A 26617-nucleotide genomic window follows, 5' to 3' on the forward strand; every position below is an offset into this window, starting at 1 on the left:
TTCTTATAATCTTAATATTTCTTATAAAATAGAGAAATGATAAGTTTAGGTGGTCATTGTAAGCCCAACATTTCTTGCCTGGGTTATCATAATTGGTTTCTGGGTTTTTTTCCTACTTCTTTGCTTCTCCCCATGTAATATTTCTCATTTTGTAAACCCATATACACATTTATGTAATACATATATTAATTGGAGAGGGAGAACTATATTGTATGTGTTCTTCAGAAACTTGTGTTTATTGTTCAATATTTATTTTCCCTGTGAGTTATTAAAGGTATTCTGTATTTTCTTATAATCTAATCTGTGAATCACCATTTATTGAATAGTTCTTCTTTACCCTAGTGATATTTTTTTTTGGCTGTGCCACGTGGCATGTAGGGTCTTAGTTTCCTGACCAGGAATCAAACCCATGCCGCCTCAGTGGAAGTCTGGAGTCCTAACTGCTGGACCACCATAGAATTCCCTTCCCTAGTGATCTCTAATGCCAGCTTTATTCTGTTTCTCTGTGTACAGGAGTTAGTTTTTGGGCTCTCTGTTGTTTCACTGATCTCTCTATCTCCGTGTCTTTACATCATTTTAGTTACTGTTGCCATCTGTTAGGACAGGTCTCTCCTTGCCTTTTTCTTCTTCAAAGTTGTTTTGGCTAATCTTGGCCTTTTATTTTTCCATAATTTTAGAATCAGCTTGTGAAGTTCTACAAGAAAACCCATTGGGGTTTTCTCATCCAACATTTTATTATGAAAAAATTCCAACATATGATGAAATAGAGAGTTTTACACTGCTCACCTTTATATCCACCACTCAGATTCTACCATTAACATAATATTTTCTTTATAGTAGATCTATCCATCCCACTGTCCATCAATCCACCTTATTTTTTGGATACATTTCAAAGTAAATTGCAGATATCAGTATATTTCCGTTTTATTGAAGTATAACGTTGATACAGAGTAACACAAATTGTAATCATCCTGGTTGTTATTACAAACAAAGTGAGTACACCTGTGCGTAATTACTATTTAATAAAGAAGTAAAATATTTCCAGCACCCCAGAACCACCCCTTGTGCCTCTTTCCAATCAGTACTCCCTCTTCCTGATCAGATGAAACTACCATCCTGACTTTTAACACAGTAGTTTAGTTTTGCTTGTTTCTAAACTTGATATAAATGGAATCATGCTGTATGGTGTTCTGTTGGTGGCTTCTTTTATGTTTTTGAAATTCATTTGGGTTGAATTGTGTGTGGCAATAGTTCATTTTCATTGCTATATAACCAATCCATTTTATGAATGTAATTTGTCCATTTTTACTTTTGATGGATATTTGGTTTATTTTAGTTTGAGGCTCTTATGAATCATGCTGCTGTGAAGTTCTTGCTGGGATTTTGATTTGAAATATATCATTTATAGGTTAAGGGGGAGAATATACATTTTAAATATTGGGTCTTCCTGTCCATTAGTTAGTTTTATCTCTCCAATTAAATAGGCTATCTTTAATATCTACCCACAGATTTTATAATTTTTTCCATAAAGGTTATGCAAATATTTTATTAGGTATATTCCCTGGTATCTTTTTTGGGGGTAGACATTATAAGTGGTATATTTTTATAAAATTTTTTTGTCTCTTTGATACTGGGGTTTAGAAATACCAAACCTTTTCAAAACTCCTCTGGCTTTTCTACATCTCTACCCTCCATTTGGGAACCCCCCTCCCCAAACGCCACCGTGCCACCTTCTTGCTAACTCTTACTTGTCCTTCAGTATTCTGTTCAGACATCACTCCCTTTGAGGAGCCTGTCCTCACTCATATTCAGTGTTACGTGCCCCTCTTTGTGTTTGCCCAGTTGCCCTTTGTCTTCGTACTTCATCACCCTGTGTTGTAATTGGAATTCTCCACCCAGTGGGCCTTTGAAAACTGAAATCAGACATTGTCACACTCCTCTCTCAGAACTCTTCAATATCTTCTCATGAGGCTTATGATGAAATCATAGTTTTTACGACGTGGTCTTGGTATCACCTCTCACCTGATTTCTTTTTTTTTTTTTTTTTTGTAGCTTAAATCTATTACCTCACAGCTAACCCATGAACAACATCACCTGATTTCTTACCTCTGTTCCCCAGCTCACTCTGTTCCAGCCACACTTACTTTCTTGTTATTTCTTGAATATATCAAGTATGCTACTGCCCCAGGGCCTTGATACTTGTGCTGTTACTGAAGTTCCTGCACAAATGTTATTTTCTCTGGGAGGCCTTTCCTGCCTATCTTATTAAGATAGCACCTCCCATTACTCTCTATCCTGCTTTGTTTTTCTTCTAAGCCCTTATTATGACCTATGTGTGTGTGTGTGTTTATGTGTTTGTACATGTGTGTATATATGTTTGTTGTCTGTATTTCCCCTCTCTGATAGTACATTTCATGAGTCCAGAAACTTTATTTTATTCACAGTATATATTTAACTCCTGGCTCATAGTGGGCACCCAATAAATATTTGTTGAATAAATAGATGAATGGTTTACTTGTTTGTGGCAAGAACTCTGTTTTACATGCGTAGTGGGAAATGTAATGGAAACTCAGGCATTTTTTATTTTGGGAAATAGTGGACACTCAAGCAGTTTTCTTGTGTTCTTTTCCCATTTATAATTTCTACTTGTTCACCCAAGATGGCAGAAAGTTCAGCTTATTTATACGTTAAGGGGAAAGAGTCCAGAGGGACAAGCTGGAGACAGAAAAGGGGAAAGGCTAACTGATGGAGCATTGTTCCTGGGAGATGCGAGAGGATGGGATCCAAAGGCATTGGCTCTGCCTTGAGTGTGAGTGGGGACCAGCATTCCTCTGGGATGGGAGGAATGGCAGTGAAGGTGATGACAGACAGCAAACAGCAAAACTGTCATATCTTGGGCAGGAAGTAGAGAAAATTGGTGCTGACAGCTGTGATGGTCTCAGTGGAGTAGAAGGCAGCTGTTACTGTTGAGGCAGAGGTGTTGGTGTATCTTCAGCCTTTTTTGTCTCAGCTCTTTGCCATATAAATCAGCTGATTTTCCCCCCCATTTTGAACAACAACAATTCTCTAACCCTCCCTTTAAAGTCAAGCTCCTGAAAGAGTAGTTTACAGTTACTGTCTCTCTACTTTCCCACATTCCAGAGACTTCACTGCATTCTGGCCTCTGTCCCTACCTCTCTTCAGAAACTGCCATTGCCAAAGTCATTAGTGCTCTTTTTGTTGTAGACCAAATAGGTACTCTGTGTTCTATTTGACCTCTTTGTAGCATTTGACATGGTTGGCTATGCCCTCTGACTGAAACTTTTCCTCCACTGACATCTGTGACACTACTCTTTACTGGCTTTTAAAACTCAGTCTTTCTAGCCACTCCCTTCTCTGCTCAGATCTTTTACTATCTTTCTCTACTCACCTCTTAAATTTTATTACTCTCCAGTGTTCAGCTCTAGAGCTTCCTTAACTTCTTACTCTATATCTTTACCTTGAATGGTTTCCCCCAGAACTCTGGCTTTAACCTCCATTATATGCTATTGATTCCATGTTATCTTTCCAGGCCAAGTCTCTGCCCTGAGCTCCAGACTCATATGCTTGGCTGTCTGTTGAACACCTTCACTGGATGTGCCACAGACTTAGTACGCTCAGAGCTAAACTCATCATCTTACCGCTGTTCCTACTGAATTCGTCATTGTAGAAATTGGCACCACCTTCTACCCAGATGTTCAGACCAAGGGGTTGCTTTGTTTTGTTTTCTTTCTGAATGAAATCTTTAAGGGTTTTATTTGTTTTATTATCAGATAAAGTATAGGAAAAAAGAAAATGAAAATTCCCTCATGATTATACAGTTCAGTGATAGCTAATGGCAGCAGTTAATATATTTTCTATCAGTTTTTATTTGTTCATTCGTTTACTTTTACACATATATACTCTGTATAAATGGTTTTCATGTAATATTATTTTATGAGATTTTACTATATCATTCAGCTATATTAGAAAACATTTTTTTCTCTGCTTGATATTTGTATTGTGTGTATACAACATTTAGCCAGTCTCCTGTGAGACCTTTACCTTGTTTTTATTTTTTTATGTTATAAATAATACTGTAGTAAGCATCTTGGTATATAAATCTTGCAAGTAACTGTAGGACAAACTCGCAGAAGTGGATAAAAAGATAAGGACATAAAGAACATTGTGTCCTTCTGGTCACAGAAGTAACGTGTTTGGGTATGAAGTTTTTAATTTTTTGAAGTCATTATTTCCAAATTGTCCTCCAGAAAGATTATAACATGCTAATTTTAGAAGTAATTTTTTACTCCATTTCCTTTCTATCTCCTTTATCTTTCCTCCCAGCCACCAGTCACCAATTTTTGTAAATTCCACAATGGTCATATCTACTGAATTCATTCTTTTCTTGCCATCTTTACAGCTGCCACTTAGTTCAGACTCTTTTTTTTTTTTGCGTTACGCGGGCCTCTCACTGTTGTGGCCTCTCCCGTTGCGGAGCACAGGCTCCAGACGCGCAGGTTCAGCAGCCATGGCTCACGGGCCCAGCCGCTCCGTGGCATGTGGGATCTTCCCGGACCGGGGCACGAACCCATGTCCCCTGCATCAGCAGGCGGACTCTCAACCACTGCGCCACCAGGGAAGCCTGGATCAGACTCTTAATAATGTCATACTTGGATTACTGCAAGAATGGCCTTCTAACTGCTCTCTCCTTGTTTCTCATCTTGTCCCTATTGCCAATGGGATGATCTTTCTAAACCATAAATGAGGCTACTGCTCTCCTGCCTAAAATCAGTTAGCAGTTCCCCATTTCCTCCCTTTATGCTCCTCATCTTGGCAAACCTTCATAGCCAGTTTCTGCCCTGCCTCTCATCTCTTCCCGCTCACAATAAAATATTTGGGATTTCCCACAAGAGACATTTCCACATCTCAGTTCCACTTCATGTCCTGTTTTTTCTTCCTGGAATGGCCTTCATCCTCTTCTTCTGGCTAATGTTTCTTTCTAGTCAAGAACCAGGGTAAGGGCTTCCCTGCTGGTCCAGTGGCTAAGGCTCCACACTCCCAGTGCATGCTGCCTGGGTTTGATCCCTGGTGAGGGAACCAGATCCCACATGCCTCAACTAAGAGTTTGCATGCCACAACTAAGAGTTCTCATGCTGCAACTAAAGATCCTGCGTGCCGCAACTAAATATCCCGTGTGCTGCAGTGAAGATCCCATGTGCCTCAGCTAAGACCCCAGCACAGCCAAAAACGTAAATAAATATTTAAAAAAAAAAAAAAAAAAAGAACCAGGATAAGGTGCTGCTTCCTTCAGGACTTCTTCTGTAGACTCCCAACTTAGGTTAGGGGTTTGCCCTTTGTGTTCTTCCTAAGTACCCTGTGCATAATTATCTACTTATTTGTTATCATATTTGACTAGATGAGAAGCTTTGTGAAAGCAGGAATTATGTCTGTCTTATTTATTGTGGTATCCTTAGTGCCTAGCCAGAAACTAACGTGCTAATCAATCAGCAAGGGTGCTTGTTAAACGCAGATTCTGATTCTCTAGATCTGGATGAGGCCTGAGAGTCTGTATTTTAAAAAATTTTTTAATTTTTATTCATTTATTTTTAAAATAAATTTATTTATTTATGGCTGCGTTGGGTCTTCGTTGCTGCATGCGGGCTTTCTCTAGTTGCAGTGAGTGGGGGCTACTCTTCATTGTGGTGCACAGGCTTCTCACGGAGGTGGCTTCTCTTGCTGCAGAGCACGGGCTCTAGGCGCACGGGCTTCAGCAGTTGTGGCTCGTGGGCTCTAGGGCGTGTGGGCTTCAGTAGTTGTAGGGCACAGGCTCAGTAGTTGTGGCACACGGGCTTAGTTGCTCCGCGGCATGTGGGATCTTCCCGGACCAGGGCTCGAACCCGTGTCCCCTGCATTGGCAGGTGGATTCTTAACCACTGTGCCTCCAGGGAAGTCCTAGACCAGAAGTTTTAACTACTTTTTTAAAGTTGAAGATCTCTATAAATTTGAAATTTTATGTATAAGTCCAGTGTGTAAAACGGCTGCTCCAGTTGACTGGAATCTGTATGGAGGAGGCAGAACCCCACTTACTTGGCATCCTGCCCCTCAGGCAGCTCTTGAAAGAGCACAAGTTGAAAACTTCTGATCTAGATCATCTATCTCTGTTAGTTTAAGCTATGTCAGAGCCAACCTCTTCAGTTGCTAGAATGGTTTCCTAACTGCCAGGAGCCCTAAATTGATTAATAGTGACCTTGCTTATAAGAGAATGTGGATACTTGAAACTGACAGACAAACATAACAGTCTGTACAGCATAATTACAATTTTGGCAGGCAAAAATAACCCCCCCGAATTGAAATTTTATTCAACATTAGAAAGGAAACAGTGGTGAAATACTGGTATTAGAATAATGCTGAAGGGGAGGGGAGGGGCTTAATAAAGAAATAATCTATAAGAAGTTTGATGACTACAGAAAAATACCTTATATGGTAGAATGTATGTCAATGGCCAAAAATACTAATTGCTTAGCAGAAATCATTAAAATAACTGTCAAAATCAGATTCTGTTGTTTTAGGGAGAAAATAGGAATTATTGATCAAGTTAAGAAAACTAGGAAGTTGCAGAGTAGCTGTTTCCCTGGTGAAACATCTTACTGTTTTCTTTTTTGTTCCATCCAGCAGCCAGCAGGTGAATGTCTGGACAGGGGCATGTTGTTAGTATCTAGTTGCATTGCTTTCCTGGCCATAACTGGGTCTTCTGTTTGTGCACCTTAATGGTGCTTCTTCCTATGAAAAGGAGAAAAAGGCTGGATGTACTGGTAAGAAAATCATTGTTATATTTTACACTGAGTCTGCTTTGCATGGTTATTAGTAGGGAGGTAAAGGTAAGAGCAGAAATGGAAAATCCTCAAGAGGATTATGGAATTGGAAAGTGTGGTGTTCTAGAGCAAAATAAATCCTGGGGTTCGAGGTGCTTTTTCATGGATGGTGTACTGTGTGTTGAAAAGGTGGAGTGAAGTTTTACTTTTTCTCAAATCTCTTTCATTTAGAGGCATATCTTATATGGAAATTCATTGATTGAGCAAGGGTCCTTACGGAGCAATAGGCAGTCACGGTCCTGATACCTCTATTTCCTAAACAGAGCAAGTTGGAACCCTACTGAGAGGAGGTACCTTAACCCAACCTTTATTGGCCTAATTGGAAAAAGTTGGCAGAGACGTTTCAAGGTGTATTTTTAAATATTACTTGTCTGTCTTCTTCTAGGCTGAGCTCTTAGGTCTAAAAGATAAAATTGATGTACCTTTGGATCCTCTCCAGGCTGGGCTTGGAGAAGTCCAGAAAAATCTCTCTGATGATCTAACCCCATCCCCTCTGGCCAGCTGGCACACATTGAATGAATGTGTCATAATGGAGAATTCAAGTTTTACTTTGCTTCTTCCTTTAATGGCGCAGTGCTCTTTGGCTGTCTTTTCCTTACATATCCACCCCTTCTCTATACTAACTGATAAGTCTTTCAAGTATGAATGAGTTTCAGAACTGGCTGAGACTGCATAAGGTGTATTTTCAGGAGCCTCTAGGATGGGAGCTGAAATACCATTTACTCCTTTTTCTCATTGCAAATATATTGCATTTCAGTTACCTTACAGGCTTTTGTGGGCAAGCCTGAGAATTTTGCCATAATTCATATTTCATGTGGGAAGGTACATTCCATATTCCAAATGATCAAATTACAAATGAACTTTTGGAATATAATCCATTTATAAGTTGAGGACTTGGTTATATCCTAAGAGGTGTGCCTCTTGACGTTTGAGAATTATGGATTTAAGACACAGTGTATAGTAATTACATGGAATGCATTACTCAGAAGGCATTATAGACAAAAGTTAGATAATTTAATGGATGACAAGTTCATAAATGTTTCTAAGAGAAAGCTGGCATTTTGGGCATTGTATTCTTGGCCTTTTATTTTATCCTTGACTTTTAAACGTTTATTTCGGGTCAGTCATTTGTACCTTCCTACAGTTCTGCTACTGTTCATTGCTGTGACCAGTATGGAAATTATTATTCAGCAGATATTTATAAAGTGCCTACAGTAAATGAGGCACTGAGGAAGATGTTGAAAGGTATACAGAAGAATAAGTTGGACCATAGCTAGTAGTTTTTGCCTTCTCTCCTGTTCCTTTGATGAACAAACCATTAATTAGCCCTTTTATAAGAGCTAATCAATACCAAATTTCTTTGTTTTTCTTTCCCACTTTAGGTACTACAGACTAAATTTGGGGCTAGTCATCTGTTTATGGGGGATAATTTTGGGGGTCATAGATAGAGGTTGATAGGAGGCAAAATTTTTAAAAATGGTGAGATTTACCTTTCCTTTTTCCTGCTTGGTCCCCCTAGCACCCCCTAGATAGCTCTCCTGCACTTCTTGTGTTCTAGTTAACAAATCCATGTTTGTTTCTTAAAGCCAATGAGAACTTTGTAGGACTTGAATTTTTGTATTTTGCATTCTCATTATTGAGAAAGTACTTTTCTCCAACCCACCAAGGATTGAGTAAATAAAAACTTGAAATATCACCCACAAGAAATTACTTTTATCTACACCTGTAGGAACCTTTACTTCTGAATCACAGATTGTTGGTGATCCAACAGATATGAATATACTTAGAGAAGAATGGGACAGAACATTTGAAATTAGATCTGCATAGCTGAAAAAGCTTCTTACACTAATTGCCCCCCCCCCTCAGTATTAGATTGGTGATACATATTTTACCATTCATGTCTTTTTTTCTTTTTTGGGGGGTGGTGGGGGAGGATAATAACATACATACAGAAAAGTGCATAAATCATGATAGTTTACAGAATAATCATAAAGCAAAGAGCTGTGTAACCACTACTCAGCTCAACAGTAGCTCATTGTAAACCCCAAGGAAGCCTCCCACATTCTCTTTGATTACAGCACTGTCTCTTCTTCATAGGAGTAACCACTATTCTGACTTCTTGAAAATCATTTGTTTTACTTACTACAAATATATTCCTAAACAATGTAGTTTAGTTGAAGTTTATATGAACGGAATGATTCTGTATTCTTCTTTTGTTCAGTACATGTGCTATTCATTTATGCATACGGCTTTAGTTTATTCATTTTCATTACTGTATAGTGAATGCTCCCATGGAAAATTATTCCATAATTTTAAAAAATCCATTCTTCTGGTGAACATTTGGGTAGTTTCCAGGGTTAGGCTATTACGATGTTGCTGTGAATGTTCTTTATGTATCCTGGCGCATGGGTACATGCATGTATACATAGGAATGGAAATTCCTATACATATATATAGTAACACAAAATTACTAGGTAAGATTAAATTCTTTTCCAAAGTGGTTGTACCAGTTTATATACCCTCCAGCAGTTTATGGAAGTTCCCACTGCTCCATATCCTTACCAACACTTGGAATTGTTGCATTTTTAATATTTACTACTCTGTTGGTTATGTGAAGGTATCTTACGATGTTCTTGATTTTCATTTTACTGTTTTCTAATGAGGTTAAACATCTCTTCTTATACGTACTAGCCATTTGGATTTCTTTTGTGAAATGCCTAGTGACATTTTTTGCCTATTTTTTCTACTAAAGAGCTAATAGGAGTTCTTTGATATATTCTGAATACTAGTTTGTTGTTGCTTAAATGTGTTACAGATACCTTCTCACACTCTGTGATTTATCTTTCTCATTCTCTTTATGGTATCTTTTAATTAAGGATTTCTAATTAGTTTTGTATCTTAATTTTTTGTATGGGGGTAAGGTAAGGCCCAACCGGAGTTTTTTTCCAAATGGATTCTTATTTACTTATTTTTAAAAATTTATTTATTTATTTATTTATGTCTGTGTGGGGTCTTCATTGCTTCATGTGGGCTTTCTCCAGTTGCTGCGAGCCGGAGCTACTCTTTGTGGTGGTGTGCGGGCTTCTCACTGCGGTGGCTTCTCGTTGTGGAGCACAGGCTCTAGGCACGCGGGCTTCAGTAGTTGTGGCACGCGGGCTCAGTAGTTGTGGCTCGTGGGCTCTAGAGCACAGGCTCAGTCGTGGCGCACGGGCTTAGTTGCTCCGTGGCATGTGGGATCTTCCCGGACCAGGGCTCAAACCCGTGTCCCCTGCATTGGCAGGGAGATTCTTAACCACTGCGCCACCAGGTAAGTCCCGGATTCTTATTTATTGAAAATAATCTTCTTCCCCACTGATCAGCAGAGCTCCTTTCATGTATCAGGGACTTGCCTATGTGTGAGTGTGTTCCTGAGCTCCTGTTTGTTTCCACTGGTCTGTGTGTCTGTGCTTGTACCAATACCTCAGTCTTGATTCTGTTAACAGTAGTTAGTCCTGTTCTATGGGAGAAGTCAGTCTTCCCATCTTTCTCCTTTTCCAAGAGTCTTTTTCTTGGCCCTTTGCATTTCCATATTAATTTTAAAATCACTGTGGGATTTTGATTGGAATAAATCTATAAACCAATTTGGAGAGAATGAGCATCTTTAGAATATTGTGCTACAAATGTGGTATTTTTCTCCATTTATTTAAGAACTTATTATTATTTGGCCATACCCCACAGCTTGTGGGATCTTAGTTCTCTGACCAGGGGTTGAACCCCTGCCCCCTGTGCTGGAAACACAGAGTCTTAACCACTGGACCACCAGGGAATTTCCTCTCCATTTTTTTAGATTTTCTGAATCTCCCAGTGAGGTTTTATAATTGTCTATGTGGTGGTTTTACATAGCTTTTGTTAGATTCATTTTCAGAGGTTTCATAAGTTTTAATGCTGTTATGGTATCTTTTAAATTTTTTTCGCTTTCTAACTGTTGTTGCTGATCCCAAATATTTTTCTGGAAGAAATAACAGATGCAATTTGTATGTGTCTGTTATCTGCTTTGCTGGGTGGGATGGGAAGAATTATGTAAAGAGAAATGAACAGGACAGAATGTTCACTTCGACATAACTCATTCCCCTTTCATAGGTTTTTCTCCTTTGTGTAAAATTTGGGAAGTACTCATTTGTTTTCCATATGTGTAGCCTGTGGAAGAAAGGGCAGATAATGTATTTTTTTTCCTGTAAGAGTACACTGTATCCTTTCATGCTTTAGTGTTGCACAGGAGGTACTAATTAACTGCTGGGAGAAGTAAAAATTTTGAGTGGGCAGTTTCTGATCCAAATTACATTATTTTCTTGGGGAAAGGAAAGATTTGTTACTTACGTTCCTCAGGAAGCCTGGTTGTCAAGGGTTTTTTAGATTAGCCAATGTGAAAATGCCCAAATCTTAAGCATGCTAGTTCATTGAGCAATTCTGGTTAAAATGTGATGTAGAGAATTTCATAACCTATTTCATCTCAGTACTGAGAGAGAATCAATTTCCCATTCTTGAGTATTCATCAAATGTTGTGCTAGGCTCCTGGAGAACAGATACCAGATAGAATCTCCCTCTTAAACAAACAAACAAACAAAAAACAAACAACATACACACAAATAACTTCCCTCTCCCAGAGAAAATTCTTATTAGCACATGGTTTATTTCCCGCTAGTTTTCTTCCAAGTGTATGTTTTAAAAATAACTGAGCTAATACAATAGACTCAATTATGTGTCCTGCTTTTTTTCACTTAGCACTGGAGCTTAAGATTTTTTAGTCGTTGAAATACTTCTTATAAGTAGCCTTTCAATATGTGTAGAACTTCCATTCTGTGCCATCATTTATTTCATTTCCCCACTGATTGGACATTTGAATCATTTTCTGTTTTTCACACTTACACTAATATTTGGATGAACATTTTAAAAGCCTTTTCTGCATTTTAGGTTATTGAGGTCCTCAGAAGTGAAAATATTGGCTTAAAGAATTTGACTGTTTTAGCATTGAAAACATTTATTCAGTGACTGTTGAGCACCATCTGTATGCCAAGTATTGGAGAGACAGTAAGGAACAAGACAGATAAGGTTCTCATTGTCATAGAGTTTACAGTTAGAGAAAGACAGAAAGATTAAACGAAGAGTTACACAAGCCAATTCATAGTTACAAATTTTGGTAAGTGCTTAGGGGGAAAAAAAAGCACAAGATGTTAAACAGATTAGCAAATCTCACTGTGATGGTTCTAATTTAGGTGTGTGGGGAGGTGGGGAGGTTGGTCAGGGAGGGAGAGATGTTTAGGCTGATAGCCAAAGCACAAGTAGTGAGCGCTTGGCTCAACAAAGCAAAGAGGGCATAGCCTGTGTTCAGACTGGGAAGAGGAGGAGGTGGGGAAAGGGGTCTGGGACAGGCAAGGGTTCACTGGGGAAAACTTGGCACAGAAGAGCTAAAAGAATATCATTCTGTCAGTGGAGAGAGAGAGAGAAAGTGATGTGAAATAAGTAGATAGTTAGGGGCCAGATCACACAAGCCTTTGTAGGCCTTGTTAACAATTGAGGTTCTTGAGAAATACATTGTCCCATTCCATTCCAGAGTGGCCCACCAATTTACAATTATGTCAACCCTGGTGGAGTGCCAGTTTCACTTACTAACGTTGATAGTCTTATTTGTAAAGGACTTTGATGATGTGATCGTTGAAATGTTTTCATTTCAGTTCGTATTTCTTTGATGATTAGTGAGGAATAATCTTTCCCCAAATGTGTGTAGTTGTTTCTTCATTTTTGACCATTCAGTTCATTTCCTTTCTCACTAAAAGATCATTTTTAAGGTTCTTCCACAAGTACTCAAGTAACAGACTGGGAACCACTTGTCAGGAATTTAAAGAAGAGTTTCTTACATGTCTCTCATCTTAGTTCTCTGGATAAGGGGCTGGATTAGGTCAAGACTGGGTTTCTTTTGGCTGTGTTATTTTATGATTCATGGGTATACAAGTGTGTGGAGTTGGGAATTGGAAAAGAAACTGATAAACTCTGGTGACTGTTTTTCTTAAAAGCCAGCTCACATCATCCTTCCCCTAAGAAACAATCCAGGTCTCTGGTAACCAGAACCAATTGCTGCTGCTTTTACGTTTGTGTAGCTCATTGTTTGTACTCTTACTTATCACTTCATTTCTTCTGTTTTAAATTGTTGGTTAGAGATTTTCTACCTTACTTCATTATGAGGCCCTTGAGGACAGAGGCAGTGGCAGTCTGTTTCATCGTTGTCTTTGTGCCCCCACTGGCATTGATACCGTGCATAATGACGGTATTTCAGACATGCCGAATGAATCAGCTGGCTGTTTGTGGCTATCATAGCCCTTAACATTGACCGTCCTTTGGAAAGTTAGCTGGAGGTATAGCCCTCGTCTGTCCTGAGGCTGAGGAATAGCATACCTATGGTAATGTGTGAGCCTCCCAGGTTTGCAGGTCTTGACTGGGTTTCTCATCAATAGTAGGTTGTGTTCACAGGAAATGAAAACTGCCCAGGACCTGTAACAACTTGTCTGGGTGTTGGGTTTTGTTATCTTTTGGGTATTTTCACTTTGGCCAATACCAGTTGTCTGGGGGGGAGACTTAATTGGTTGGAGCCTGTGAAATTTCCATATGATGATTAGATCTTTGTAGAGCTGAACGTCAGTAAACTCCTGCATGTACTGTGAGAACCCAAATCAGAAGTGGACATAGGAACAAGATTACATTTCTGTGTTCTGAAATCCCACAGAGATCACAAAAAGGCATTCTTAATTTTGTATACCTGTGTATACTACATTCCATCCTAGGAATTGATATCAGTTGTTAGTGAAGCTGACAACTTTCAGTGCTTAAAGGATTGCTTGGTTTGTTAGGTGAGCCAGGTGCTCTGGTTCTCTGGTTTCTCCTACTCATCCCCTACAATTTGGGCATTTTCATTGTCATTAGCACTTAATATTCCTGAGGTTATTATTGTGGATGTCCTTTTTTATGTTAACCCTGTACCTCAGTACTGTGGATAATTTCAGTCTTCCTCATGTAGTTTTCTAAGTAATAACATGGCATGTGTTCTAATGAAAATTGTAGCAGACTACCTGCCTTTTCTGGGTAGGTAAGGATTCTTTTGTGGTTATGAACGTTTCCCATGCTGTTAGAATTTTCTGAGATAAATAGGGCTTTTCATTCCATTTGGCATACATTTATGAATGCTGTCACATGTTAGACACTGTGTGAGCTCTGTTAATACAGAGGCATTAAACCATGTGGTAAAGAGCAGTAATAGAGTTGGGAACAGGTTCTGAGGGATCATAAATGAGGGTTATTTAGCATATCCATGGAGGGTGTAATCAGGGAGGCTTTCTGGAGAAGGCAGCACTTAAACTGAGTTTTGAAGGAGGAACAAGAGTCAGTTGGTAACAAGGATGATTTTTAATCGAGGCAAAGGCTGGAGAGAAGGAGCACAGTTAAGAAGCTACTGCTGAAGTACACACTACCACCTACAAAATATTCTGGTGAAAAACTTGAACCTGAATTGGGTCATGACTCTGTATGAGTCTAACTCCTAACTTACTGTAAATAAAGGGGATGGAGCAGTATGTTAAATGGCACCTTTGGGATACAGTTAGCAAAATCCAAAATGTGGGAAAACAGTCTGGTTATTTTCAACAAATAAACTACAAGAAAAGAAAAGAGGAAGTAGAAATCTATAGATTAAAAGAGCTTCAAGAGGGAATTCCCTGACAGTCCAGTGGTTAGGGCACCATGCTTCCAATGCCCGGGGCCCGAGGTCGATCCCTCGTTGGGGAGCTAAGATCCTGCAAGCTGCCTGGCGTGGCCAAAAAAAAAAAAAGAGAGAGAGAGATACATTAATGAAATGCAATGTGTTGTCCCTGTTGGACTCTGATTCGAATAAATCATCTATACAAAATTTATGAGACAGGAGGGAACATTTGAACATCTACTGGATAGTTGATGATACTGAGGAATTATAAAAAGATTTAGGTGTGGTAGTGGTATTGTAGTTATGTTAAGAAAATAGTTCTTATCTTCTGGGTTTACAGAATAAAGGGGAAATTAGGTGATGCCTAGAATTTGCTCCAGAGTGATCCGGTATTGGCTGGGTGCTGGGGGAAGCAGGCATGTATTGATAAATTTTGAAGCTAAGTGATGGGGTACATAAGCTGCTTATTATGCCATTCTTTCTACCTTTGTGTATGTTTGAACTTTTCTATAATGTTTTTATCGATAAAAAGCTGTTACTGTACTCCAGACAAGAAATATTAGGGACCTAAAATAAAGCACTGGTTGTAGGGATGGAACAAAAAGGATGGATTTGAGAAATAAGTTATAAGCTAATTAAACTTAGATATTTGGGGCTGAAGGGAGGGGAGTCTTAAGTTTATGGTTTAGGACCTGAGTACTGTTACCTAAGTTAGGGCAAATAGAAGCAAAGTATCTTGAGGGGTTGGTGCAAAACAATGATATTGGAAGTTAGCTTTTGTACGTACTGAGTTTAGGATAGCCAAGCCACGTAGAGATGCATAGTTGGTAGAGTACAAGTAAAGGTAGGGCTTGATATGGACCAGTAGGTAGGTGGTGGTTAACCTTAAGAAAGGCTGAGGTTGCCCAGGGAGAATATGTACAAGAGGAAAGGAAAGGGGTGCTCCTGAGAGGGGCAGAGAAAGAGGAGCGATTTAGAATTCTGAGAGGAAAGGTCAGAGAAGTAGGAAAGTAGTATTTTTAAAGGAAGTCAGGGAAATGGGAAATTTTAAGAAGAGTATGGAAACCATGACAAATCCAGTAGGAAGATCAAGCAGGATAAGAACTTGTCTAGTTCCTCTTGATTATGAACATTAAAGGCCTTTGGGGAGCCAGTGGTGGGTGGGAAAGCTTTATATGAATAAACTATATTGCTATACTGCAGTGATTAAGTCCCTTTAGAGTCGATTAATAGACTGTAGATCATATTAAATTTTTGTTAATTAGCTAGAGAGTTATGATTAAAAGCAAAAGAGCTTTTATTTTATTGGGAATTAAGATCATTACCCTTCATTTCCCTGGTTCCATCAACTTGAAAATCATGTTAACGTGTGCAGAGACCTTTTCAAAGTTTAGTTCTCTTTCTATGAAATTTTGCTAATTTGCACAAAAATTAGTGGATTTGAAGCTGCCATAGGAGTTCAGACTTTTAGAATTGTGAAACCTGTTTTAAAACCAGTTTTCACATTGAGTCTGATGCTGTACTGATACTCTTCAGGGTGAATGCAAAATCCTAGCAGTAGGCAGATTATGTTGCTTATTGTTTTTTTTTTTTAAGATTAATTTTTTGGATTTCTGTTTTAAAAATTGTTTTCTTTTTGTTTAGCTCCTTTTATCCCAAAGTGCAGATGAAATAATGGGTGTGGAGTTGCTGTGAAAAAGTAAACAAATCAGTTGAAATGTGATGTGTTAATGTTACTACCACCACGTGACGTGACTGTCAGCACTGTATCTCTGTCGGGCTGGAATATTGACAGTTGACATTCCGAGCACTCTTCTACAGCAAACAGAAAAGTTTTGGCAGAAGGGGAACAGCCCTCTGCCCTTCCTACCATCTTCTTTGCAGGAATCTTATAATTTGTATTTATTTTCCTCTAAGTACAGAACTGTGAGAACTTGTTTCACTTGAAAAACCCTCACACAGCAAATTGTCCAGCCCACATATGGACAAAGGAATGACTCAAGCTTTTAGGGATTCTTTTCCTTTAGTTGGTAACCTCTGACCAGACTATCATGTAGTCTGAGAGTTGGAATTGACCCATTTTTCATAAGATGGTTTGAGAGCTTGGTTGTGAGAAGGGGCCAGTGAGAATGCTTCTCTCTTCTCAGAGCAGCATTTAGCCCACACCGGCTGCCACTCCGTTGCCTGTTGAGTCATTCCCACAGTTCTATATAGAGCTTTTCTGGCTTTTCTTTTAAACATGATGTTCTTGGAGTGAGAAAGAAAGGAAGTTTTTTCTCCTCCACAGAATCTCCCCCACCGCAAATCTGAATTGCTTTCTCTTTTCTAATAACAGAATATTGCCGTCAATCATTCTGAGACTACTTTCTCTTTTAAGACCTCTAAGCACTTTCATTTATCATTTGTGTGACTACGTGAGCATTAAGGCATTTGCTGGGCTGAGTTTGCCCAGTAGGCTTTCAAGATACAGGCTGTCACCCAGAACAAACCGAGGCATTCTAGCTAAACATACCAAAAATGGATTTCTAGTTTTCAGCTATTTAAAAGTCAATCAGGGACTTCCCTGTTGGCGCAGTGGTTAAGAATCCGCCTGCCAATGCAGGGGACATGGGTTCAAGCCCTGGTCCGGGAAGATCCCACATGCCACGGAGCAGCTGAGCCCGTGTGCCACAACTACTGAGCCGGCACGCCTAGAGCCCGTGCTCCACAACAAGAGAAGCCACTGCAATGAGAAACCCGCGTACTGCAACGAAGAGTAACCCCCACTCACTACAACTAGAGAAAGCCCGCGCACAGCAACGAAGACCCAATGTAGCCCCCCCCAAAAAAAGGAAAGTCAATCAGATATGCTGAAAGGCATCTTAATATCCTTATTATGAATATCAGTAAAAAGTACTGTGAAGGGAAGAAATGAGTTTTTAATTTTGGATAAATGGAAATTGCTGTAATTTGAAAAGATTTTAGTTTCTTTTTGTTTTTGTGATGAAAGATTAAAATGCCTCTTGTTCGTTTTTATTCAGAAGATCCTGCTCTGTGCTAGTAGAAAAAGGATTGAAGTTTCTTTATGAGGAAAGGGAAATTCTTATTTCTGTAACTGTCTTCTTATGTGTTCCAAACGTCCAGCAAGATCATAAAGCATTTTAGAAAAGTCAATAACATCAGTAAGCTGTGTATTCACAGATCCCGTGTCTTACACAGGCACAAGTAAGGAGCTCTTTTAGGAGTTTGGCAGATCTGAAAGACAGATTATAGCTCCGGAATGTATTCAGATGACTTTTTAAAACAGATATTTTAATTGGAGAGGGAGTGGAGAAAATATCTTTGCTTCTGTACTTAAACATTCAACTTCCTTAGCCTGTTATCTATAAGTACCACAGATGAAAAAGCCGTTAGAACGCTTTTTCAGAAAACTAACTCACCGTACATATTTATTTGTGTGTATGTGTTTATATATGCTTGATCCCATCCCACCTCCCATTAATGGGTCAGTAATTGGGCTGTGTCTTTCACAAGATTGAGCTGTTTGGATTATGTTTAATCTGTTGCTCTGAACTGCATTAGCAGCAGAGTCCCTCATACTAAGGTTTTGAACAAAACACTCGTCTTCTCTTCTTGAAAAGAGAGGGGGAAAAAAGCAGTTGATCTCTTTTCTGAAGGTCTTTCTGTCCGTCTCTCCCCTCCCCCCAGAGACGAATAGCAAGGGGAGGAGCTCACTCACTGTTCTAACCACACTTCATATGTCTTAACTTGAGTGCTTTTTGGTTTCCTGTCGGCAGTAAATCAACTCTGTGCCATCTTGACTTGTGTGAAGGGTGGATAAATTGGTAACTGCACTCAGAAGGGGAGTGAGTTCTCACAGTCTGATCTGAGCATAAGGCATGAGACTGAATTTATGAAAGCTTCAGTAGCCTCCGAAGACAACATCTTTCTTCTGCGACTTTGAGGTTTTTTCATTATATTTGTGGGCTCTTGTTTCTGAGAAGAACCTGTCATGACGCTACTGGAACCTGAGATGTTAATGATGGCTGTACAGTCCGGTAATTCCCGTATTGCCTGCAAATCCTATTTGCTATAGCTTTCTTAAAAAACATTGGGCATATTTGTACTAGGGTTGGATGGAGATGGGGAGGAAGATAGAGGGAGGGTAAATATAAATTGTCCAGTAAATGTACTGCATTTTCAGGATTTTATTGTAAAAAATAATAATTTTTTCCTGATTGCAAATTCTAGATCTTCAGACATAGCTTTGAATTAGATGCTTACCGATCTTAAGATTGTTCAGTGAGGAGACATGTGAGAAAAAACGACTTGTCTTCTTCAATCAAGTATTTTGTTATTGTCTGTGGTGCTGCTTTTAATGAGGGATAATTAAATTGCTTTTGCTGTTTTATACAGTACTGTCTTTATCACTAATCTACACTCTTCTTTAAATGGCTCTTTGTGAAAGCGTGTCTTAAAATTTTTCCTTAGCTGTTTTTCTCTTTTGTGGTATATCTTTTATTTGTATCATCTTCTGGTTCTTTGGAAATCCTCTTGATAACATGTAGGATTGGGACTCTAAGTTTTGGAGATGAGGAAGTTTGAGCAAGGAGGCAGCCAGTCAACAGAAGGAATGCAGGATTTTTGAAATTCTATCTCTTAACAGTTTTCCCAATTTAAAAGTATCTTTTAAAGCATTTTAAAAATCCCAGTTTGTTTTTAATGATTTCTTCTAGTGTTCTTAAACTTGTAAGTTAGATATCTAAAAATAGGGTATGTTCTTTTGTTATTTTTAGACTTCTACTAAAATGTAGTCTGTAGTGTTTTCCTGTTTCAGAGAATATTTTGAAAGATTCATACAAGTGGCATTTGGGGACCTCTTCCTATCCACTGGCCTTCGCTCAAAGGAAAATTAGACTCCTTGGTGCTGGCAGATACTGTCTCAGGCAGAACTGGTCTCACTGTTCTCCTCGGGGAGCACTTAGATAGTATGTTGAAAGACACAGATATCCATCTGAAGACACAATCAGATGCTATCACATTACACTTTATGGACAGGGTATGGACAAAAAGGAAAGATATTGCTACTGTTCTGTTTTTTCTGGTTTTACAAATAAGATCATGATGAGTCGTTTATTAGTTGAGTCTTTCTGTTCATGTATGCTCTGCATTCCAGGTTCCTTTCCTTTTCCTCCCACAGATCTTTTGAGCTTTGTGTTCTAAACAAGATAGTATGCTTATCTGAATGTTTCCCATCTGTCTTTGATGAAATAGTTCCCAGTTAAAATGACTCAGATTTTTTTTTTTTCCCCTGTTCTGTATCCTGGTTCTCTGCTGTATGTGGGCAAGTACATATTTTATTTTAGGAAGTAGAAGTTAGCATTTGGACTCTCTCTCCCTTCTTTGATCATCTTGTTACTTACAGATAATCTCAGTCCAGTAACTTTTCTTAATAAAGGTTAAAAGATTGCTTTTTTCTGAGCTGGGATCTCACTGTTCCTAGCTGGATAAGGGAAAGGGACTTACTTAATATTTTCTTGTCTTGCCTAAGAGCTGTTTTTCCTGTGACATATGTTGGGTAGGGCTAGCCACCCATCTGTTGGACCAGCTACTTCATAAAACTTTTAAAGGACAATAGTATGTAAGACAAGTATGGATGAAATTGACAGGGGTATTGGATACAGGTAGAATGAAAGGTCTGCAGAGAATAGCATGTATGTGGACCTTTTTCTTTTGCATATGTTCATAAAAGGGAAACTGGGTATATAAAGGAGTAATAGCAAACTGATGGCTCTAGTACTTGTGGTTCCTAAATGTTCAAAAACCTTAGTACTGTGTTGCTTTGTAAAATTGTTACTGTTTTCTTCTGAAGCTGTAACCATTATACTGGATTGTAATAGTAAATAATAGATGTATCTATGATAGGAAATGAAAAAGCATCTCTTATGAAGCTTTAATTAAAAAAAAGAAGCCTATCATTCTTTCTATAAAGTCAAGACATTTAGACTATGTGAGCTGTAGGTTTTCCAGCAATAAGGTATTTGGATTTCCATGAATATGTGCTTTATAGGTGAAACTACTATTTAATGAAATGTTTAAAGTAATGAAACTCCTTTGACAAGATTCAAGATATAAGGTTTTCACCCTAAATTAAACTTTAATATACTGAATGTTACGGCAAAGTTCCAGGATACATTGTGTTTTCATTTAGTATTTGAAGCTTGGAGATTTTTGGTGAGGCATACTTGCATGAGGAGACTTTCATCCTCCTCACTGCTCATGGTCTCTTTCTGACCCTTTGAGATCCAGTACAGATGGTGCCTTTCTGTGAAACCTCTCTCAACAGAGTCAGCCCTTCCTTCTCTCTGTTCCTGCAGCACCACCTTTACAATGTAGACTAATTATCATTTTTCATGTCTTCCTAATTAGATTATTAGCTTCTCAAAGGCTATATATTCATCCATATATTGGCTCCTGACATTGGCACGTGGTAGACACTCAGTATGTATTTTCTTTTTATGTGTGTATATATGTATGTATGTCTGCGTTGGGTTTTCGTTGCTGTACGCGGGCTTCCTTTAGTTGCAGCGAGTGGGGGCTACTCTTCGTTGCGGTGCACGGGCTTCTCATTGCGGTGGCTTCTCTTGTTGCAGAGCACGGGCTCTAGGCGCGCGGGCTTCAGTAGTTGTGGCATGCAGGCTCAGTAGTTGTGGCATGTGGGCTCAGTAGTTGTGGCTCGCGGGCTATAGAGCGCAGGCTCAGTAGTTGTGACGCACGGGCTTAGTTGCTCTGTGGCATGTGGGATCTTCCCGGACCAGGGCTCGAACCCGTGTCCCTGCATTGGCAGGCAGATTCTTAACCACTGCACCACCAGGGAAGCCCCATGTATTTTATTTTTTTAGTGAATGAAGAAATCTGGTTTGGCATACTTACCCTAATAAATTGGCATAAGCGTCCTAAATCAAGATTTTATGAAAGTATTTTAAGATCTGTTGTTGTATTAAGACATGAATCCTCTAACTATCATCCTGTATCTTAGCCAGGCCTTGCCCTAAGCGTGTGCTGTTGAATGCACAGCTTTCAAAACTGAAGTTCTTTCGCATCTCAGGATGTGCAGTGTGCACTCTCTTCCTGCGATGTGTACTGCTAAATCCAAGTGTTCTGATCAAGTCACAGAGGATTAAAGCACCTATCACCCCTATGGAAACCTATCTAGATCATTGTGATTAGAAAACTAATTATCTGAGATGGACATTTGGGATTTCTGAAGCTAAGACCAAGGGAATATTGGGGCACAGCGCTGACTCTGGTATGTTTTAGAACCAAGGAATGCCAGGGCTCAGCCCTTGACAGCTAATATGTAAGGCTTTGACCAGGCAGGCCCTGTCCCTGCATCCAGCCAGTGCAGTCTTCTTACTAGTTTATAACTGTACAACAGTGGATCATAGTTACTTTGTAGAGAAAGGGATTGAAGCAGTTTCCTAGGTATGTTTGGTCACAGGATACACACCTGATCTGGATGAGGCACGGTTAGGGAGTCGGTTTGTTTTTTCCGTCTCTCTTGTGCGCATATCTCTGCACACCCACCCACCCATGCACACACACAGACTCCATCTGCACCCTACATTCCCCCTCCCCACTCTTGTCTTGTGTAGGATATCTTTGGAAGGACTGTAAGAAACTGGCAACAGTGACTGCCTTAGGGAGAAGGGTTGGAGAGCTGGGGGATTGGGACAGAAGAGACTTTTTGTTCCACAAAAGAATGGAGTTCTCTTTTAAATTTATTATGATTATGGGATACCCCATAATTGTGAAAGAACATGTAGAGTACATATTACAACAGTATATAGAACACACAAGCCCATGGACACATTATCCAACCTGAGAAATGCAGCACAGTGTACACTAAAGTCCTCTAATTACCCTCTTCGATTTGTCCCTTAGAAAACTGCTTTGTTAGTTTGCTTTTAACTGTATATACCTTTAAAATTTTTTATGTGTGTACCCATACATGCTACCATATAAAAGTGTTTCCTCGGTCCATTTACTCTCTCATTCCTTGATGTCTGTATGCTTAATTCTTGCATATTTATTTAACTTCTGGTTCCCTAATCATTACAGTTTGCCTCTGACCTGTATATTTTATAGTAGTATGGGTTAGAGAGAGGGGAGGAGTAATTCATAAAAATGAAGTTAAAGGAAGATGGTGGGCAGACAACTTTTGCCCTTTTAGGTGATACATTAATTCTTTAAGGAAGGGCCCCTTGTTTGGGTTCACATCACTCAGGGGTCTATAGCGCTAGTGAAAAACTCCAGAACCTTCAGCAATAACTACCTTTTGGATCTACTAATACTCTAAATATTAATATGGGCTTTTAAAAATATGTTCTTGTTTATGTTCAAGAAATTTTAGAGCTTGAAGGAAACCTTAGGTATTTTCTTGTCCTCTCCTTTATTTAAGATGAGGAATTTGGCTCTTTGAGGTTAGTTAATTTCCTGAAGTCACATGATTAATTGGTGGAAGAGATGGAAGGAGAATTCATTTCCTTACTCCCATGACAGTGCTCTTTCTGCTATAACATACTTACAAGGAAACCATCAGAGACCTTTGACGTATGAGATTGTTTATAATTTCCCCCAGAGATCTTGGTTTCTTTGGGTTTTCCCTTGCAGGTTTCTCTCACTACCCAGAGTGACTCACATCTTAAGAGGTAGAGATAAAAACCAGTGCCTGGGTGTCTACCTCCTGCCCCTGGGAAGTGGAGTCAGATGCTGCAGGCCCTGTGGTTCCCTGGTTCACCTCCATCTTGTCCTGCTGTCTCTGGCCTGAGTGCTGATCTCATACCTTGATGATGATCTCAGAAGACAGGTAGGCAGACAAACAGATGTTGTCATCAGTATTCTGGATTGCGTCTTACTGCCCTTTCTCTGACTTATTAATTTGTCTGGGGTCCCCTTAGAGTTAGGACCTAGATCAAAGGAATTTGAATTCGTCTGTCTGTCTCTATCTTTTTTTCTTCCCTTTTGTTTCCTTTTGGATGAGGCAAGCTGTCAAGACCATGAACCACAGTTTTAGCTTTATTAAAACAGTGCCAAATTAAATAAAGATGAGTCTCATACAGTCTTGTTTTTTTTGGAACTTCACTTTTATGATTACCACATGCATTATTTTTGAAAGGATTTTCTTTATAATAACAAGGGGGAAAAAAATTAAAAACCTCCCGCTCTGCCATCAACAACAAAAAACAACGTTCTCTGCCTTGCTCTCAACAAGCTAAAGGGCAGTATCAGGCTGAGCTCATGTTGTTAGGGGTCTAGGGCATCCTTAATCTCACGGCAGCCACATAAATGGGGTGGTGGCAGCAGTCTAGTGAGAGTACAGAGGGCTCTGTAAAGAGGAAAAAAAAGGAAAAGAGGAATCTGTGGCAATTACATAGTGAAAATAAACTCAGTAGTGAAATTTTTATAGTGTATCATACTTCTAAAGTGTTTTTATGTATATTATCTTATTTGATCTTCCCAACAATTTTAAGGTATCTGTACCTTCACATTTTGTAGGGTAGGAGACTGAGGCTTAGAGAGGCTTCAAGACACACAGTAAGAGGTGGAATATATGTTTAAATTTAGGTTTTTTACTTGAAACACTACTTACTTATATGTTCCATTTAGAATGAAAAGTCGGATCGTATCCCTCGTCACTGAGAACCTGCCACTGGTTCTTATTCACAGAAAAAGCCCAAGTCCTTACAAGGCCCCAGCCCTGTAACTCTCAGACTACACTCCCCGTCTTCCCTTGCTCATTCTGCCCCAGCCGTGCTGGCCTCTCAGCTGACCCTGCACACCTTAGGCTGTGCTCCTGTTTCAGGGCTTTCCTACTTGGTATTCTTTCTGCTTGAGCACTCCTTGCTGGGTAGCCTCATGGCCTGCTCCCTCACCTCCTTCAGATCTTTGTTCCAATTTCACTTTCTCAGTTAGGCCTTCTCTGACCATCCTGTTTTTTAAAATTCTGCTTTTATTTTTCTTCATACCACTTACCATCTGACAGAATACAGTCGTCCCTTGGTTTCTGTGGGGAAACCAAGGGACAACTTGGTTCCAGCCCACTCCCCACCCCCAATACCACAATTCATGGACGCTCAAGTCCCTTTTATAAAATGGTGTAGTATTTGCATATAACCTATGCGCATCCTCCCGTATATTTTGAATCATCTCTAGATTACTTATAATACCTAATACAATGTAAATGTTGTGTAAATAGTTGCCTGCGCAGCAAATTAAAGTTTTGCTTTTTGGAACTTTCTGGAATTTTTTTTTTCCCCAAATATTTTCAATCTGTATTTGGTTGAATCCGTGGATGCAGAGCCTGTGGATATGCAGGACTGACTATATGTGATTTATTTGTTTATTGGTTACTGCTGTCTTTCCCTATAAGAAAATAAATACCCCAAAGTAGGGGATTTTTCTCTTTTGTTTTTCTGCTGTGTTTCCAGTGCCTGTAAGGGTACCCGATGCATAGTATGCACTTAATAATAATTGTTGAGTAAATGATTTACAAAAAAATTTGGGGTATGTTTTTGGAATATGTTTTAGGCAGGTATGTTCCTGAGGACATGCCTTTCAACTATTCTGTGTAGCATGCACTGCAGTAACTAGTGCAGTGGTTTTCAAGGTGTGGTCTGGGGACCTCTGGGCATCCCTGAGACCTTTCCAGTGGATGTGAGATGGAAGCTCTTTATATATTTATACTGAGGTGTTATTTGCCTTTTTTACTATTGTCCACTCATGGGTGTACTGTGTAGTTTTCCAGAGGTACATGCTGGTATGATATCTCAACAGATTGAATGCAGTATCATGTATGAAAATTCAGCTGTCTTAGTAAGTTGTATGTTACAGAGATTTGCAAAAATGGTAAAATGGCACTCTTTTTGCTTTTTTTTGTTGTTTTGGAAAATAATTATATTTTTTCATAAAAAGATGTATGTTAACATATAGTGGGTTTATTGCTGTTTTTTAAAGAAATAATAAATATTTTAAATGCTTTCAGTTTTAACTTCTTATATGATAAGTAGTAATAGATATAACTTATATAAACAAAAGCTCTTTGAAATTATCAGTAACTATAAGAGGGCAAAGGAGTCCTGATGTCAAAAAGGTTGAGAAGAATAGGGGTATAGTGTTCAAGAGCATAGACTTTGGAACCCAGGTTTCTTAGCTCTGCCACTACTACCAGCTCTGTGACCTTAGGCAAATTACTTAACCTCTCTGTGCCTGTTGGTGCGTCTGTTTAAAAAAAAAAGGTAATAATATCAATACCAACCCCAAGAAGTTGTAAGTATTAAATAACTTAATGTATGTAAAATGCTTATAACAGTTCCTGGTACATAATAAATGCTGTATGGTTTTTGATGATCTTGTGGTTGTTTTTGGTTTTTGTTGTTGGGCTTTGAATACTATTAGGTGCAGATAGTTTTTATTTCTTCCTGGATATTCTGACAACTTGCCACAACTCTCTTGATATTTGGCAACTCATACATTTTTAAAAAATATCTTTCTTCTTTAATCTTTTTTTTTCTTTTTTTTTTCTTCTTTAATCTTGAAGTACTTCTGGAAATTTGTTCTAAAGATATTTAAAAAGGTATATGTGTGTGTGTGTGTGTGTGTATGTATATATATAAGGATGCTCATAGCAGTATTTTTTTTAACATCTTTATTGGAGTATAATTGCTTTTCAATTTTGTGTTAGTTTCTGCTGTATAACAAAGTGAATCAGCTCTATGTATACATATGCATATACATCCCCAGCAGTTTTCTTTATGATAGAAAAAACAGAAACAAACAGAAACAACCAATATTTTTAGCAATAGAGTATTGGTTAAATAACTTATGATATATTCATATAATTGGTACTAATGTAGTCATAAGGTTATTTAAAGATGTGGGAAAATGTTTACCATTTATCCATATAATCCTAAAAAATGGCTATAAGGATATACATCAGAATATTAATAGCTGTCTCTGAGTAGTGGGATTTCACAGTGGA

At 38.8% G+C, this 26617-nt stretch overlaps 1 protein-coding gene across 5 annotated transcripts in view; it reads left to right on the forward strand.

Moving 5' to 3' along the window:
- MRTFA (myocardin related transcription factor A) overlaps positions 1 to 26617 on the forward strand; it is a 172630-nt gene that overhangs the window by 49018 nt on the left and 96995 nt on the right. Inside the window, exon 1 of one of the 5 annotated variants that reach the window (XM_060166375.1) lies at positions 18378 to 18635. The exons of the other annotated variants lie outside the window; for them this stretch is intronic. Coding sequence (XP_060022358.1) covers positions 18590 to 18635 — 46 coding nt within the window. The 5' untranslated portion in view covers positions 18378 to 18589. Of the gene's footprint in view, positions 1 to 18377; positions 18636 to 26617 lie in introns of those variants that run through there. 5 annotated transcript variants of the gene reach the window in all.

This window comes from Lagenorhynchus albirostris, chromosome 11 (genome assembly GCF_949774975.1).
Source record: "Lagenorhynchus albirostris chromosome 11, mLagAlb1.1, whole genome shotgun sequence".
Classification (NCBI taxonomy): domain Eukaryota; kingdom Metazoa; phylum Chordata; class Mammalia; order Artiodactyla; family Delphinidae; genus Lagenorhynchus; species Lagenorhynchus albirostris.